General features: G+C 44.5%; 1 protein-coding gene across 7 annotated transcripts in view; it reads left to right on the top strand.

Moving 5' to 3' along the window:
- Nucleotides 1-17,661, top strand: part of SHPRH (SNF2 histone linker PHD RING helicase) — a 140,411-nt gene that overhangs the window by 47,961 nt on the left and 74,789 nt on the right. For all 7 annotated transcript variants that reach the window (XR_005291847.2, XM_038394745.2, XM_038394750.2 and 4 more), the window contains 6 exons: nucleotides 408-1,088; nucleotides 8,650-8,901; nucleotides 10,632-10,710; nucleotides 11,308-11,471; nucleotides 11,557-11,813; nucleotides 16,212-16,333. Coding sequence is in view for 6 of the 7 variants with exons in the window: in XM_038394745.2 (XP_038250673.1) it covers nucleotides 408-1,088; nucleotides 8,650-8,901; nucleotides 10,632-10,710; nucleotides 11,308-11,471; nucleotides 11,557-11,813; nucleotides 16,212-16,333 (1,555 nt within the window). In the remaining variant the exon portion in view is untranslated. The remainder of the gene's footprint in view (nucleotides 1-407; nucleotides 1,089-8,649; nucleotides 8,902-10,631; nucleotides 10,711-11,307; nucleotides 11,472-11,556; nucleotides 11,814-16,211; nucleotides 16,334-17,661) is intronic.

Raw genomic sequence — 17,661 nt, 5'->3', positions numbered from 1 at the left:
CCCCATTAATGCTTGCTTGATGGTATTGACTTTTAAACAAAATCCAAAACCCTGAAGCGTTTGCTTTGAAAACAGAAATAATTATAATATGTAGACTGTACCAAAAAGAAAAACAAAAATTAAAACCCAAAGTAGGTCAAATTTTGGGGTTAAAATCTTTCACTATGTCCTTTATAAAGTTTTGAAGCTGTTGCTGTAAGGGTTGGCAGATGTTACAGTTTTATGACCAGGAGGTTTATGAAACACTTTGAAAAACCCTAAATTAATATTAAGTACTTGGTCCCCAAAACCCAGCCCAAACCAGAAGATGTATGTTATGTTAACAGTTTACTCCCGTGATGGCTATACTTTCCTCATCAAAGAGGGGGAAAAATAATTTTAACTGAAAATTTAACTTTATTTTTTAGACAACAAGGAGTTCTGGAAGGATTCAGAAGACATCTTTGCCTAATGCTAAAACTCAAACCAAAGAATCAGCAAGTAGGGTCACGTCTTCAGAAAAAGTCAAACCCCCCCGGCTGGTGGACATTCCCGCAGAAGAGCATGACTACTGTACAACTAGCAAAAATAACAAAAAGTCTGAGACAGGCCAAAGGACCTGCATAAAAGAAGAAAATTTTCAGCCAAGAGTTATGGACTTGGAGTCTGCTGATTTGCAAGGCGATCTGATGTCCAGTGATTCCACCAGTCCTGTCCTCAGTACGTGTAAAAATACAGATGATGTAGAAGTCCTAAAGGACCAGTCCTCAGACTCCCAAGAATGTGCTGGCAGTGTCATGCAGCATGCCAGTTCCATTTTTCCATTCAACACCTCTGACTATCGTTTTGAATGCATATGTGGTGAGCTTGGCTTGGTTGACTGCAAGGCCCGTGTGCAGTGCCTGAAGTGCCACCTATGGCAGCATGCTGAATGTGTAAACTACAAAGAGGAAAACTTGAAGATTAAGCCCTTTTATTGTCCCCATTGCCTAGTAGCAATGAAACCAGTTTCTACAGGCGCCACTCTGATAATCTCTCCAAGTTCCATCTGCCATCAGTGGGTGGATGAAATCAACAGGCATGTGAGATCATCTTCCCTTCGAGTCCTGGTAAGATGATTTCATCTTATCTTCTCATACCTAGATTCATAGATTGGAAGAGGAAAACAAGCTTTCTTGTTTCAACAATTCCCAGTGGGTTTATAGAGTCAGAATTTAAGTTCAGAAGGGACCACCAGATCATTGTCTGACCTCGTGTACCTCCTGTATAGGCCACCACCACCTAGCATCTCTCCACTAAACTCAATAACTGAAATTAGATCAATATGTTACACAGCCCACAGAAGACTAGGCCATTATGTGTTACAGGGAGAGAATAGGAGTGACTGAGGTGCACCAATGCCCAGAGCCCCTGCAGTGGCAGCGAAATGATTACGTGAGATACACCCAGATAAATCCTGGCAAGTGACCCGTACCCACATACTGCAGAGGAAGGCAAAAAATCCTCCATGTCACTGGCCAGTCTGACCTGGGGGAAAATTCCTTCCCAGCATCCCATATAGTGATCAGTTATATCTTGTGCATGTCAGAACCAACCAGTTAAGCACCTGAATGAGAGAATGCTCAGTGCCACCTCTGAGCGCTCTCTCATCCCATCCCGTGTCTCATGTCCAGCCATGGCAATCTTTGATGCTTCAAAAGAGGGAGACCAAAAATCACTGCAGAATACATTGGGAGGCGAGGGGAAATCCCTTCCTGATCCCTGCAGATGGCTGACTGAAACCCTAAAGTGTGAGCTTTTAGGAATATAAGACATAAACCAAATTTGGCAGAAGAGTGGCCTTTGTCTCAGAGTTGTACATTTCACCAGCCATCTGAAAATTCTCCCATATTTGGCCAAGTTATAAACTTCTGAAAAAAATCTCAATTTGCACATGGTTTGTGGAGGTTAGAGTTTGGCAGCTAAATTCTGCTAAGATTTTGTCTGCTTTTAGCAATCTATCCCCTCACAGCTGTCACATACCAACCAGATCATATTTCCCCTGTCACCATAGAGTGACTAAACATGTTCTATTCTGGGGCCACAGAGGCTACGCAGGATTTTACCTGCAATTACTCTTTCTGGTTGGCAGAGACTTTTATGGCACAAGACACAGGAAATAAGATCAGGGAAACTGGAAACTATACATTGTTACAGTATCTGGTTAAATTCTAGGAGTATGGCATGGACAATCTGAAATCTAACAATGTTAATATTTTAAAGTACTCAAAGTATACATAAAGTTTTAAGTTTACAATATTTATTGCATTTTCCTGCAGATGTAATATTTTAACACTGTGAAATACATCCGTTACAAGTCTCAATTTATCTTATGGATTTAGGTTTTTTTCCCCTTTACAACTACTGTATGCTTCACAAAAAGGATCACATTGAAAACGTTGAGGTAAAAGAGAGACAGGTACACACACACATTCTGTTATAATAAATAATAAAGATACTTTTATTATAAGACTTCTGGTGGAAGGTCACTAAAGGAGATTTATGGACTTTGTTGGTGCTTTTGCCACCATCTTTCATGTTTGTTCCATGTGTTTCATTGATTCTTTTTGGAAATTCCTTGGAAGATAGAAATAATAGTCTATTCAAGTTCACACTTTGTTCCTGTTCCTAAAGGTGTTTGATTACATGTTTCTATCTTTGACTATTCTACCATGATATTCTGCTGTAGGAAAAAAGTGCATGTTTTAACAGTTGCTTCCATAATGTTGCTGCATGTTAAATCCATGTTAAAGTAGCTAAGCTCAAATACAGCTGTTATATGAAGTACAAAAATCCTTTTCTTCTTTGGGGGGGAGGGGGCAATCACTTGGGACACCCTATTTCCTTTCCATTGTATAATTTAATAATAATCTTGAGTGCAAATGTTCTTTGAGTGCTTGCTAATGTCCATTCCATGTTTAGGTGTGCACTAAACTCCAGAGAATTTTTTTCCCTTAGTGGTATCTGTTGGACTGGCTGCAGCACCCTCTTGTGCTGTGCGCTGGTAGAAGAGGCCCAGTTAGCTTCACACCCTCTAGTTCCTTCTTACTGCCTATGATTGTCGCTGGAACAGCTCCTCTTCCTTCGGCAAACTTACTCAGTGGTCTTAGTTTAGTCATTTTCTCTTGTTTCCCTATCCCAGCTCTTCAAGTTCACAGTTTGGACTGTTGTAGATTAGTTGTATATAGTTAATTGGCGTTTCTTGCTCTGTTAGTGGAGTTTTGTCTGCCCCGAGTGCCTGGGCATTCCTTGACCCCCAGATTTCAAGCCCTGGGCCTCCTGCAGCAAGCCTATGCCTGTGAGTGACCCACACTTCAGTTGTCTGAAGTGCCTCGGAGAGACTCAGATCAGGGAACACTGCCAGATCTGTTGGGACTTCAAGCCCCGTATGAAGAAGGATAGGGAGGCCATCTTGAAGTCCCTCCTGATGGAGGCAGCACTCTGTCCGTCTTCAGAGCTAAGCTGGTCCAACTCAGCACCCAGTACCTCAGGGTCAGTACAGAGTGCTCCTTCTGCCATGAGAGACTCTTGGCACCATTCATCTTCCGAAGAAAAAACTTGAGAAGCAGCTCGAGAGGGGACGTTCTCTGAAGAGGGTCAAGCGCGGGGAGCACAGTGGAGACGGTGTCTGGCCACTCCTCTGCCCCTGCTCCCAGAGGAAAAGCGTCAACTCTGCCTTGTAGACAGGCTCCGTTGAGTCAAATCCCAGACCATCCCGTTGCTTTGGAGGGGCAATGCGGTACCAGCAGGATTGAGGTACCATGTACCCAGGAATCTTTGGTTGTGGCCAGAGACCTGGCTTTTGGTGCCACTGTCACCATCAGTACAGGAGTCGGCGACCTCAATACCGGGGAGCAGAAGGGAGCATGTGACCAAGTGCCGTTCAGTACCAGCCTCCTTGATACCTTCTAGAGGGAAACCATCCCTGCTTGCCCCAATGCAGGTCTTTTCTCCCTGGCATCGATGTATACCATTCTTCCATGGTCCCTGGAGGAAGGTTTGTCATTGGACTCAGAAGTAGAGTCATATTTCCACTCGAGGAACCACAGCCAGTTCTCCACCCAGGCAGCCCTACCAGTCAATGGACCCAGGTACAGGGATACTGTCAAGCACTTGGGACAGTGGGCACTGGCCTGTGCAGATGCAATGGCCTTTTTGGAACCTGTGGGGGTTTTCCCCCATGCAAGAGCCCTCTTTCAGATGCTCGAAATCCGTAGTCTCGGAATGAAGTGCCCCCGTCCATATGACTGGCACCCGACATGGACTCTGGTACCAAGCATCAGGACCTAGATTTATGGGACCCAATTGGTGCAGAAGGTGAGGAAGAGGACCCCTCTACTGGTGCAGGCCTCTTCTTTCTCCTCACCCGGATGAGGCAGTGTTTGGAGTGTGTTTGTCCTCCTGCACAGTGACTTAGTAGTAGCTCACCAGGAGCTGTTGAAAAGAGTAGCCTCGAACCTTGGGCTGGAAGTGGAGATAGTTAGTCCTTCCATAGTCTGGTTGATATCTTGTCTGCTTCAAGCCCATCGAAGGTAACCCTCCCTCTCAATGAGGCCATTACTGGACTAGTTAAAACCTTCTGGCAAACTCGGTCCTCCTTGTCTCCCACCACAAAAAAGACCTAAAAGAAGTACTTTGTTCCAACCCCGGGCTGTGGGTACTTGTACTCTGATCCCCCCCCCGCCCCCCGGGGTCCCGAGTGGTTTCAGCGGCCAATGAGAGGGACAGCAAGAAACGACCTTCAAAGCAAAAGATTGAGACTAGACCTTTGTGATAGAAAGAGGGTCTACAGCTCCGCTTCTCCAACCAGCAGGCATTGCTCGGGAGATAACGGTTTTAATGTTGGAGTCGATGATGAAATTCAAGGTTCTCTTCTCCAGGAGTCCAGCAAGGAGTTCTCCAGTCTGGTGGAGGAAGGGAAGTCTGTGGGCAGAGCCTCCCTGCAGGCTGCCCTGGATGCGGCAGATTCGGCAGCTAGATCCATGGCTTCTGCAGTGGTCATAAGCAGATGCTCATGGCTTCAGTCCTCAGGTCTACCAGTGGAGGTCCAACAATCCATTCAGGACCTGAAGGTACTTCGCTCTTCCCTGAGCAAATGGATGTGAAGTTTCACAGCCTGAAGGATTCCAGAGCCACCCTCAAGTTTCTAGGTCTATATGCACCAGTGCCTTCCAGGAAACTTCAGGCCTCAACAACTGGTCCACTTCCCAGCTCCACTGCTGTGCCAGGACCTGTTTTAGAAGTGAAACAGGTTATTAAAAACAGACATCCCGCCCACTTTGGCCTTGCTAACAGGCCCTCACAGATGCTCAGAGGATCCAAGCAGAACTTTTTATGGGGAGCTCGAGTGCATTATGCCTGTTCCTGTACTGGATCTTGCCCCACTTTGGTTTTTGAACCATTGCTCTTGCTTCAGCCAGGCATGTTCCCATATCACCTTGGACTTCTGGGTAAGGAATATGGTGGAGGAAGGTTACACTGTCCAGTTTATTTCCATTCCTCCCTCCCACACCCCTTTTACATCCCTCTTCAGGAACTCTTCTCATGAGCAACTTTTGGCCTAGGAGGTGCAAGCCTTCCTCTGGGTTTGGGCTGTTGAGGAGGTACCTCAGAGCTTGAGGGGACAAGATTTTTACACCTGTTGTTGCCTAATCCTGAAGGCCAAAGGGGGTCTCGGATGCACCCTAGACCTAGTTTCCTCAAGAGTTATCTGAAGAAACTGAATTTTCACATGGTATCTTTGGCCTCCATTATCCCCTCCTTGGATCCGAAGGACTGGTATGCTGCCCTCAACTTAAGATGCCTGTTTTCACATCTCCATTTTTCGGGGCCACCAAAGATTTCTCAGGTTCATCGTGAACTAGACCCACTACCAATTCATCATCCTCCCCTACGGCCTGTCAGCAGTCCATCAGGTATTCATGAAATGCACAGTGGTAGTGGCGGCTTTCCTCCAGAAGGCGAGGCATGAAAATCTACCCTTACCTCAATGGCTTGCTGATCCAAGGCCGGTCTGAGGCCCAGGTGAGAGCCAGCATCCACTTGGTCCAAGCTACCTTCCAAGCACTGGGCCTGCTGATAAACAAGCAGAAGTCAACACTCATCCCTGTTCAGAGGATGGAGTTTATTGGTGGCAGTACTTGATTACACCCAGGCCAGAGCCTTCCTCCCAGAGTCTTGCTTCCAGGCAATGTCATCCCCGATATCGCAGGTCAGTGCACGCCCTGTCATGACAGCCAGTTTTTGCCTCAGACTATTGGATCATATGGCTGCATGCACATACATAGTACTGCTTGTGAGACTGTGTCTCAGACCCCTTCAAGTATGGCTGGACTCGGCATACTTGCCAAGCCGTCGTCATTTGGACATGGTGCTTACAGTTCCTGCCCACGTCCTCACCTCTCTAGATTGGTGGAGGGACTCCTGGTCGGTAGGCATGGGCAGTCTCTGACCATCAATATCCCTAACCTTGGATGTGTCCGAGCTAGGTTGGGGTGCTCCTCTTAAGCAACTCAGAACTCAAGGTCTGTGGTCCCAGGAGGAACTTTCCTTACATATAAATGTCAGGGAACTCGGAGCGGTTCACCTAGCCTGCCAAGTGTTTTTACTGTAGATTGTAGGCAAGGTTGAGTGAGTCCTTACAGACAATACAGCAGGAAGGGACATGCTCTCCCTCCCTTCCCCTCCCCCCCGTGTCAAGAGGCCATTCACTTGTGGGAATTCTGTGTGAAGCACTCGATCCACCTCAAAGCTTCTCACCTTCCGGGAGCCTGGAACAATCTGGCAGATCACCTCAGCAGATCTTTCTCCTCTCACCACGAGCGGTCCCTTCACCCCAGTATAATCTGGACCATCTTCTAGCAGTCGGGGACTCCCCTAAAAAACCTGTTTGAAACCAAGCAAAACGGAAAGCGTCAGCAGTTTTGCTCTCTACGTGGGTGCAGCCTGGGCTCACTTACAGATGCCTTGTACTCCATTGGACAAAGCATCTGTTCTGTGTGTTTTTTTGCCTCCTTTTTTCCTCCCATTCCTCAGACCCACAAAGTCTTACTCAGGGTCAAGCAGGATAGAGCAAAGGTTATTCTTATAACCCCAGCATGGCCACACCAGCACTAGTTAGGCATCTTATTTGACCTGTCAGTAGCAATCCCAGTGCCGCTCCCTCCCCTCCAGACCTGATTTCACAAGATCACAGCCGATTGCTCCACCTGAATCTCAAGGTCCTCCACTTGACTGTGTGGAAGATCCATGGAAGCAGAGCTGGCCTGTTCGGAGTAAGTTGGCCAGGTATTGCTAGATAGTAGGAAATCATCTACTAGAGTGACTTACCTCGCCAAGTGAAAGCGTTTCTCCTTGTGGTCATCCCAGCGAGGCATCTCACCTGCTAAGTCACCTCTCCACTCAGTTTTGGAGTATATGCTTCATCTGAAATAGCAGGGCTAGTTGGAGCGCACCTAGCGGCCATCTTTGGTTTTTTTTTGTTTTTTTTCCACATAAAATGTCCATTCACTGTAAGGGCTTATAGAGATTATAACCACAAATTAATGACCCCATTCCACCATGGGACCTAAACCTAATCTTGTTAAGACTCTCAGGCCCTTCCTTTGAGCAGCTGGTATTGTGCCCCTTGTCGTACCTCTCCTGGAAGGTCGCCTTCCTATTAGTGATTACCTCAGCCAGGATGGTCTCAGAGATCAGGGGCCTTATTTCAGACCCCCCATATATGGTGCTCTTTAAGTACAATTTCTCCCCCATCCCATGTTCCTCCCAGAGCTGGTAACACGCATAGTAACCACTCTATATTTCTGCTAGCATTCTTCCTGGAATGCACAAGAATAGGGAGGAGTAGCGCCTCCACACATTGGATGTTAGGCAGCCCTCGCCTTCTATACACAAAGGACCAACTGTTTTGTAAACCCACGCAGCTCTTCCTGACAATAGCAGACAGGGTGAAAGGCCTACCAATTACAGCCCAAAGAATTTCATCCTGGATCACTTCCTGCATTCGCATGTACCGTGAGCAGGCAGGTGCTCCACTTCTTGCCATCTTGACAGCTTACTCGATGAGAGCTCAAGCTTCCTCAGTGGTGTTTCTGGCCCAAGTCCCAATCCAGGATATTTATAGAGTGGTGACTTGGTAACTGCATACCTTTTCATTCCATTTTGCCATCACACAGCAGGCTAGAGATAATGTTGCGTTTGGTAGAGCAGTGTTGCAGTCCGCATGTCTGTGAACTCCAAGCCCACTTCCTAAGGTTCCTCTGTTGGAGTTAGCCGGTAAGAAGGAACTGAGAGGGTGCAGAGCCAGCCAGGCCCCTTATATTGGTGCATAAGTGTGCAGCACTAAAGGGTGCTAGAGCTGGCCCAACAGTTACCATTGAGGGGAAAAAATTCCATGGCAACTGTGCGTGTGGTGCATCCATACCTCATGTGGAATGGACATGTGCAACACATCTTGAAGAACAACAGTTACAAAAAGTTTAGTAGCCATTTTTTATGAACTGACACTGCATTATGCAAAGAACATTTTTAAGTGTGTGTTCTGTAAAACTAGAAAGAGCTCTTACACTTTATGAAGTATTTCTTATCTTCAGTCTTTGCTCTCATGTTTGCATATATAAATGTCTGTAGGTGTATCAAGGTGTGAAGAAACATGGCTTCTTGCAGCCTCACATGTTAGCAGAGCAGGAGGTAGTCATCACCACTTATGATGTCCTTCGCACTGAGCTGAACTACGTGGACATCCCACATAGTAACAGTGAAGATGGGCGCCGTTTCAGGAACCAGAAGCGGTATATGGCTATCCCAAGTCCCTTAGTAGCAGTGGAGTGGTGGAGGATCTGCCTAGATGAAGCACAGATGGTTGAATGCACCACTGCAAAGGTGAGGAAGTCTCCTGGGCATGCCTGTATTGAAAAGATTTCATAAGGTTATTGTAACTTAAAGAAAAAATAATAAGATAAAGCTGCTTCTTGACTCTTAATGTGTATTAAACATAAACTTGTCCTTGTAATCTGTTCTTCAGAAGTGACTAATGGTTTGCTTCCTCTTGGAGATATTTACTATTAAATGGTTCCCCATTGAAGTTTTGGCAGTCTATGATGTGTGTCTAGCGCAAAAAGTATTTAACATAATTTATATTAACAGTTTAAAAAACTAGGTCATCATGTTGGATAGTGTTTGATAGTTTCAAAGAATGCATTAGCCTGTTCAGTGACCTGGTTTAGAAGTATTAATATGTCCTTTAGGTCTAGAAACTATAAAACAGTCAGGAATGACTCGAAAAGCTCTTTAGGCTCATTCTAGCAGTTTGTAGAGAGAGATTATTTTAATTAGTGTGTGTCCACCCCATTGCCCAAGGTAGGGAGATAAATATGCCAACAGAAAATCCTACTCGCATAACAATTTATGCCCAGTTAACTTCCTCCTTGTTGTAAACTCTTCATCCAGTTTGAATTAGATCTGTGATAGATCTCATCAGCTGTCAAGTGATCCATTTGTTTTTAAAATAAAAGCATAATGAATCTATATATACATACCAGAGCCCTTCTGTGTGTGTGCGTGCATGTATGTGTGAGGGGAAAAAAACACAAGTGTATCAGTTCTACTTGCATTTCTATCAGTTTTCTGTAGTACAGGGGTTCTCACTCTTCCATAGTGTGAATGTCTTTATAAGTGTGTATCACTTCCACTTTCCCAAATGATTATTTAACATCCATATGACAAATACATCAATTGCTTACATGTAAAAGTAATGTCAGGGAAATAATTAATGTAATTTTAGTTTACTTTTAATGGTAGTTACAACTAGAAACAAAGAGGAGAGCCAGAACCATATTTACAGCAAACTCTGTCTGGAACATGCAAGGATTACAGAGGTAGCAATCTGAGACCTGTTGCTCTGGATCAGTTCCTTTCTTTTACATGTAAGCAGATACTGTAGCTGCCACACATGTAGGGAAATCTGTGTGTGGAACCAAAGTTCTAAGTTCTCTTACTGTACTAATGACTCTGATGTTTCTCTTCATCAGCTGAGGCACAATATCTTCTTTCCCATCCTTTATTATTATTTAATGAAAAAATTATCTGTCTCTTACCTGTCAATCAAAAATACTGCTCTCCACAGGCAACTTAGGTGAGTACCACAATTGCCAACTTTCAGGCAGTAAATAAGCATCCTGACTTTCACAGTAAACCAAAAATCAAGCAATCCCATTTCAAAACAAGGTTAAACCAAGTCAATCCGTAAGCACCCCAACATTCTATGTGACTAGATCCCCCTGGCATGCAGTCTGGGACTATGGTGGGTCCACTGTGCACCCTGATTCTCTTCCCCCCCCCCCCCCTTGCCCCTGCTTGTCGGGAGCCAATCAAAAAAAAAAAAAAGCAACAAGCTACAAACCAAAAACTAGCCAACAAGCAACTCACAAGCCAATTAAGCAAAAACAAGCCCAATTTCAGCCTTTTTTTCACGGGTTTGGCATGTCTGGTGAGTAGTGTTTGCAAGGCTGACAAATACATCATAGTTCTTCAGAGTGAGTGAGCTTTTTCTTGGCTCTTGTGGTCTTTTCATGGTTTTTCTACTTATTGCTATTCCTGTCTTCTCTCATTAGGCTGCAGAAATGGCACTCCGTTTGAGTGGAATCAATCGCTGGTGTGTCAGTGGCACTCCTGTGCAGCGAGGATTAGAAGGTAAGCTTTGTGTAATAGTGTAGTCTGCGTGGGTTTTTTTCCCCTGATGAATTGGGGCTCCAGTAAAGACAACTAAACTTGCCAATTTTGATATTCCTATCCTAGATTCCTACAGTAGATACTTTTATTCCTAGAGAAGAATGCTTATAGTTTATAAGTCTTAATTGATTTCCTTTGTCATAATATTAAGACGCTATTGAAGGAGTGAAACTCTACTGAATTACAGCCACTGCTGGGGTGGTAGGCAATAAGCAATTGGTGCACTGCAGGTTGCAAAATAATGATGGAGAGCAGTATTTTTTTTTTTTTTTGTAACAAGATCCTAGGGAAAACTAACTCTTATGGAAAGTGTCATACAATCTTTAAAGTTATACAGAACAGACAGGACGTTGATATTTAAGGTCTCAGCTGAAAGACCACAGCACATAGTAAATTTGATGGAGCTTCATCTGTTTTCTGCAGAAGGGTGATGAACTGAGTCTGCTTCTGTGGTTTAAGCACTTAGGTATTTCAAACCTGGTGACATTACTTTACTGTGTGCTATTTTAGAATGCCACACCAAAAAAAATTTCTACAGTAATCTTCTTCTTTTATCAGATCTATATGGCCTAGTGCTTTTTCTTGGAGTTGATCCTTACTGGGTCAAACATTGGTGGGATCAGCTTCTGTATCGACCTTACTGTAGGAAAAATCCTCAGCCTCTCTACAACCTAATTGCCAACATAATGTGGAGATCAGCAAAGAAGGACGTGATTGATCAAGTAAATATGGACTTTAAAAAAATTGTATGTAAATAGCACTTTCAACAAAAACATTTTTATGTATTTATTTTATTTTACTTTGCAGATTCAGATTCCCCCTCAGACAGAAGATGTGCACTGGCTTCACTTTTCTCCTGTGGAGAGACACTTTTATCATCGTCAGCATGAAGTGTGCTGCCAAGATGCACTAGCAAAACTCAGGAAGATTTCTGATTGGACTCTTAAACTTAGCAGCTTGGACAGGAGGACGGTCACTTCTATTCTGTACCCTTTGCTGCGGCTGAGGCAGGCCTGCTGTCATCCACAAGCTGTTCGTGGGGAATTCTTGCCATTGCAGAAAAGGTGAATTTTACCACTGCTTAAACTGGGTGCTGAAGACTTGATCCTACATTCATTGAAATCAATGGCAAAGCTCCCATTTAATTTAATGGTACAGGATCAGGGGCCAATGTTACAGTAAGTCAAAAATTATACCTGCCAGTTGAGCCACTTGCAGCTATACTGCATCAGGCATGATCTTACCTGATGTCAGAAGCTGAGAAGGATGCAATAAGGTTATTATTTCTACTAATTACTAGGTGCCTGAGAAAGCAATTTTGATTGTTCTGTATTTGGCACTCTTCCAGAGACTGACCTTTTACTATGATGATGAGAGGCACTATACTGGTGGAGTTACCATATTTATGATGGGATACAAAACTGAGATCCTAAATTCAGTGGAATTTATTTTTTGTCTTCAGTGTTTGCTGACAAACATTGCGCTAGAGCATGAGCACTTGAAAAATTAAACTGACTAGGAAAAAACAAGTGAGCCTATTTAGCCTGCAGGATTCATTGTCTAAAATAAGAGTTATTCACAAGGTGAATAAGCAGCACAATATAGGTTTTTTTTAAAACATTGTTTTAAATAAACTGTTGATAATGAACTTTTGTGTTTTAAAATAAATTCAGGGCTAGACTTTCAAAATCTGTTTGCATACTTTTGTGTGCACACTTGTAAAGATCTTTCTCTCCCCTCACATGCAACCCATAAAGCAGAGGCGGGCAAACTATGGCCAGCGGGCCACATCCGTCCTGCCCAGCCCTTGAGCTCCCCTGCCGGGGAGGCTAGTCCGGCCCTTCCTGCCCCCCTCCCCGCAGTTATAGTGCCGCACAAGAAGCGCTCTGGGCTTTGGGGTGCACGCTCCTGGAGGGCAGCGTGTCTGGCTCCGGCCGGCTGGTGCAGCTGCCAGACACGCTACTCTGAGCGGAAAGGTAAGGGGGCCAGGGCCGGGGGGCCAGTCAGGGGATAGGGAGCTGGGGGCAGTTGGATAGGTGTGGGAGTCCCGGGGGGCCTGTCAGGGGGCAGTTGGATGGGGCGGAGGTTCTGGGGGGGCATTCAGGGGATGGGGAACGGGGGGGGTTGGAAAGGTGTGGGAGTCCTGGGGGGCCTGTCAGACAGCGGGGGTATGGATAGGGGTTGGGGCAGTCAGAGGACAGGGAGCAGGGGGGTTGGATGGGGGTGGGGTCGTGGTGGGGGCAGTTAGGGGTGGAGGGTCCTGGGAGGGGGTGGTCGGGGAGAAGGAGCAGGGGGGATTGGATGGGTTGGGGGTTCTGAGGGGGGCAGTTGGGGTGGAAAGTGGAGGGGTTGGGTAGGGGGTAAGACCAGGCTGTTTTGGGGGCCCAGCCCTCCATACCCAGCTTTCCATACAGTTTTGCCAACCGCAGTGTGGCCCTCGAGCCAAAAAGTTTGCCCACCTCCGTTGTAAGGCCATCACTGCACCAGCCCTGTCTTTAGCCAAAAACGATTTAATACTGCTCCTTTTGGAGCAAGTGAGTGCTGCTCTTTTGGCTAGCAACAGTGAGTTGCTAGAGAGAAAGGTTTGGGTGCATAATCCTATGCCAGGGACTGAGAGCACTGGCTTTTCTGCATTTTTTTTTTTTTTAAGCTCTTGCTGCCACTCAGGAAAGAATCAAGCTTGGCCCTTAATGTGAATGTATTTCTGCTGTTTTCAACCACCTTTTCTTTTGTTCCTCTCTGCTCTCTTCATACCTTTTCTGTGTGTCTATCCCTCTGTGTCCTTAGTCCCTCCTCTCTCTCCTGGAAGGGCACCTTCAGTGTAGAATTATGTCTGTCCTGTTGTGCAATAACTATAGCAACAGACAATCTGTTGTAGGATTTTCCTGCCTGATAGTTTTAAAACTGTGGAAGCATGGGTGGAACATGAGAAATACCAGTATTCCCCCCCAATCCATAGCACTTTACTGTTTGAGTACTGCCGAACATTCCAATGATGTACAAGTGCAGCATGCAAGCCATGCTGCTGAATGCACCAGGAATATCCTAGCACTGCGTTGATTTCAGTGAAATGTTGGAGTGACAGAGCATAGCAATTGCAGTGGAAGACGAGCAATAAAAGATGAACCCCCAATAAACACACTGTAAGAAAAGACAGTTTGGCGATACTGTTTATATATTTTCTTGTGAACTAGTGCTGTCTGTAACAATGGACCATTCCCAGAACATGCAGAAGATTTGGCTTAAGACTTCCTTTATTTGCATGTGAAAAAACAAGAATTCAGTGCAGGTATTGTGGTGAATAGGAGAATTGGACTGAAACAAGGAAACTGACACCTGGAGCATGTTCTGTGAGAGTGTTAATTTTCTCATTATCTAGTAAAGGCAGTGAGTAAGGTGTCTAGCCATTCCTAAACAGGATACTTTTTAGGTTTTCCTAGAATTTAAACTGAATCAGGAAGTTCTCTTGAAATTGATTATTGCCTCAGATTGTGCAAAGTAAATGAATCAAGGGTTTGTCTACACTTAAAATGACACAGCGGCACAGCTGTAGCACTTCAGTATAGATGCTACCCGTCGGTGTAGGTAATCCACCTCCCCGAGAGGTAGTAGCTAGGTTGATGGCAGAATTCTTCTGTTGATCTCGCGCTGTCTACATGGGGACTTAGGTTGGCTTAACTATGCAGCTCAAGGGTGTAGATTTTTCAAACCCTGACCAACATAGTTAAACCAACCTAATTTTCTAGTGTAGATCAGGCTTACAAATTATGAAACTATGTGCTATTTTTGTTTTGCTTTTAGAAATTTCTTTCACTCTCCATGCTTATGAAAATGAAAGATTAATAGCACTGGCTAGAGCTATGCAGAATGTGAGCAGCAGGTGCTGTGCATATTTTCCAGTACAACTGAGAAATGTAGCACAGTATAAATTGCAGTTTTAATCAATAGCACCTCCATCTCCCACGCTGGAATGGCAGCAGGAACATTGAAACTTTAGATAGCAGGAACAAAGGTAAGGGGAAACCTTAGTACAGGCGTAATCAATTACTTTTTGTCAAGGTCCTAATTTCTTGGTCAAGGTCCAGACTCCAGAGAAAAAAATAATTTTAAGCCCCCCCCCAATAATTATGATAAGTAAATAAAAAGATTTCAGGTTTGTTCAAAAGCCTCTGGTGGTCTGAATTTGGCCTGTGGTCCCCCTGTTGACTACCCCTGCCGTAGTAGGTACAGCAGTGTTGCTGGGAGGGGAAGATGGGGCCCAGCCAATGCGGCTTCTCCCTACCTTCACATCCTGGATCCAAACTGTGAAGGGGTGACTTCCGCGTCCCTCCAGGACATGAGGAACAATTCCAGGGAGGAGCCAGCCCCTGGAACCAGAATCAGGCACAGAAGCTGCCTTAGCAGGGACTATTGGACACTAATGTGATGGTGCTGATTTCTACCATTTTTACTCTGGTCATTCTCTTCTCATGATGATTGCTTGTCTGCTTCAATCCCCTCCTGCACAAACTCTTCATCTCAGCTTGACTCCAGCGGCCCTTCATGGTCCCTTCATTCTTCCTTCCCTCTTTCTTCTCCCCTACCCTCTCCCTTTCACCTCTTTCCTTCCCTTTTTCTTTCTATTTAGGTAATCTCCTGCTAACTAAACCCCACTCAGAGAATTAAAAAAAATTAAAGGAAGGAAAGCATAGTGTAACTAACGTGACATTTGTCAACCATCGCTCTGTTTATTCGCTTGTATTGTTATCTCCTTTCCCCTGTACTTTGTCTTATCTATTTAGATTTGCTCATGAACTGTTGCCTATTCATTTGTACAACCCCTAACACAATGGGATCCCTTTTTCATTTGGCCCTTATGTACATTAGCAATACAAATAATAATACTTAAAGGAAAAGGAGAAAGACCGGTTACAATGTGGAAAGATCTCTTTACAGCAATACATACTCTCAGGCCCTGAGAGTCTGGTGGAGCTGTCATGTTGCTGAAGTAATGCATTGGTCCTGGAGGGAAGGTGCTTTTAAAAAGAGATTGTATAGTTCTTTCTCTGCAAGAATGGCCTGTACTTCCTTGTCTCTGGAGGAATGATGCTGTGTTGTTGCAGTGTAGAGACTTGGACATAGTGGCTCTGAATGAAGGAATGGGAGAAATTCCTGGCACTGGAATTCTAACAGGTCTACTTTTCCCAGGTCTCCACAGAGTGGGGGAGTTCATTCCTATATTCTTGACATACACTCTCGGTTAGATGAATGATTGGGGCACAGCCCGTAACTAGATGTGTGCAGATGCTGCAGCTGAAAGAGTGACTGCTAAAACTAAGTCATGTCACTATATTGTCCTTGAGAATATTTATCATGTGGTGAACATATGTTTGCATGATATATCTGCCATGCATAATATGACCTTTCATGCAAGTGTAGCGTCTGTTTTCTTTCAAATTTGATCCATTAGATCTTTATTTCAGCACCATGACCATGGAGGAGCTACTAACTTCACTGCAGAAGAAATGTCGAACTGAATGTGAGGAAGCCCATCGACAACTGGTGTGTGCTCTCAATGGTTTAGCTGGTATCCATATCATTAAAGGTAAAAGCAGATCGCTACAGTATGTTACTTTATTCTGTCTGATGGGCGAGTCATGAGGTTAGCTATCATCATGGCAAAATGGCAGGTCCATTGATTTCAGGGAAAAGTGCATTATGCAGTCACAGAAAACTGGAACAACATATAGGCAGCAGCTGAAATGCAAACAAATTTCTCTGAGCTGACAGGGAAGAAAGAGGTGCAATATATTGGGAGCTACATCACAGCACTTTCCATTTTTTAAATTTTGTAATGTTCTTTCTATGTTCACTTTCTAAAGTCTAATCAAGAGAGGATAAAAGCAACAAATCTAGCTTGATTCTGCTATCACAATGGTGTAATTCAAGTGTAAATCCATTGACTTGCACTAGTGTAAAACTGGAGCAGATGAGGTGAATTAGCGCCATTATTGTCTCACTTTTGTTAGGGCTATGACAGTGGCTACTGTGACAGATATAATGGACACTTGGAATATCTAAAGATTCTTGTATCAACTTTGTAAAAGTTATGTGCATCTTTCTGGTGTAGGGATTATATTCTGGATTCATGGGGGAACTAAAGGGTTTCCTGGAGGAATTAAAATCACTAGATGGTGACCAATGCAAATCCCATGGCAGATAACCAGCCTGGAGAAGCCTCACCCCTGTGAAAAATTGCATAAACTGGTTTGATCTGGTTCAAAATGTATGGTTTTGGGTTCTTTGTTTGCCAGTACACTGACAACCTTGAAGTAGGGAGAGAGGTCACACTCTCCTGATCTAAGAATGTGAGCCAGAGGGACAGGCCCTGTGATAGTATGTACCAGGGTCTCCATGTGGAAGATGGGTGACAAGCTAAGACTTCATATAAGTTGTGTGTTGTTTGAGATGTTTTCTCTATAATGCTTTTGTTGTGAATAAATAATACTTTGCTTTATGAAGGCTAGCTGGGTCACAAGTTAACCCTGTCATTACCCCTGAAAGAATAGGACTGTAAAAGTGCTGAACTAAAGTCAGACTTGCTGAGGTGATCAGAATGAATTGCAGGGAAGATCATTGCCTAAATACCCAGTCTAGAGAGGGTGTCACAGGACTCTCTCCTGAGAAAGGTGATGGCTAGAGGCCGGAGATCTAAGAGGGGTGAGAAGAGGTCAGAGATGCAGTTACCTCTGGAACTGTGACAGCTACATCAAAGGATTTGTGCAGGTAATAGAACTGCGAACACGTAGCTAGCAGAGTGGCACAATGCTGGAAATATGTGTGGTGCTTAATTTATCAGAAATGTTTTTTGTCCTTTGCACATTCATTCCAGTCACTAAACTTTGCTCCTTTGATCTAATGGTCAGTGAAATC

Source organism: Dermochelys coriacea, chromosome 3 (assembly GCF_009764565.3).
Source record: "Dermochelys coriacea isolate rDerCor1 chromosome 3, rDerCor1.pri.v4, whole genome shotgun sequence".
In the NCBI taxonomy this organism is placed as follows: domain Eukaryota; kingdom Metazoa; phylum Chordata; order Testudines; family Dermochelyidae; genus Dermochelys; species Dermochelys coriacea.
Note: the sequence above shows the minus strand (reverse complement) of the source record. Positions and strands in the feature narration are given on the sequence as shown.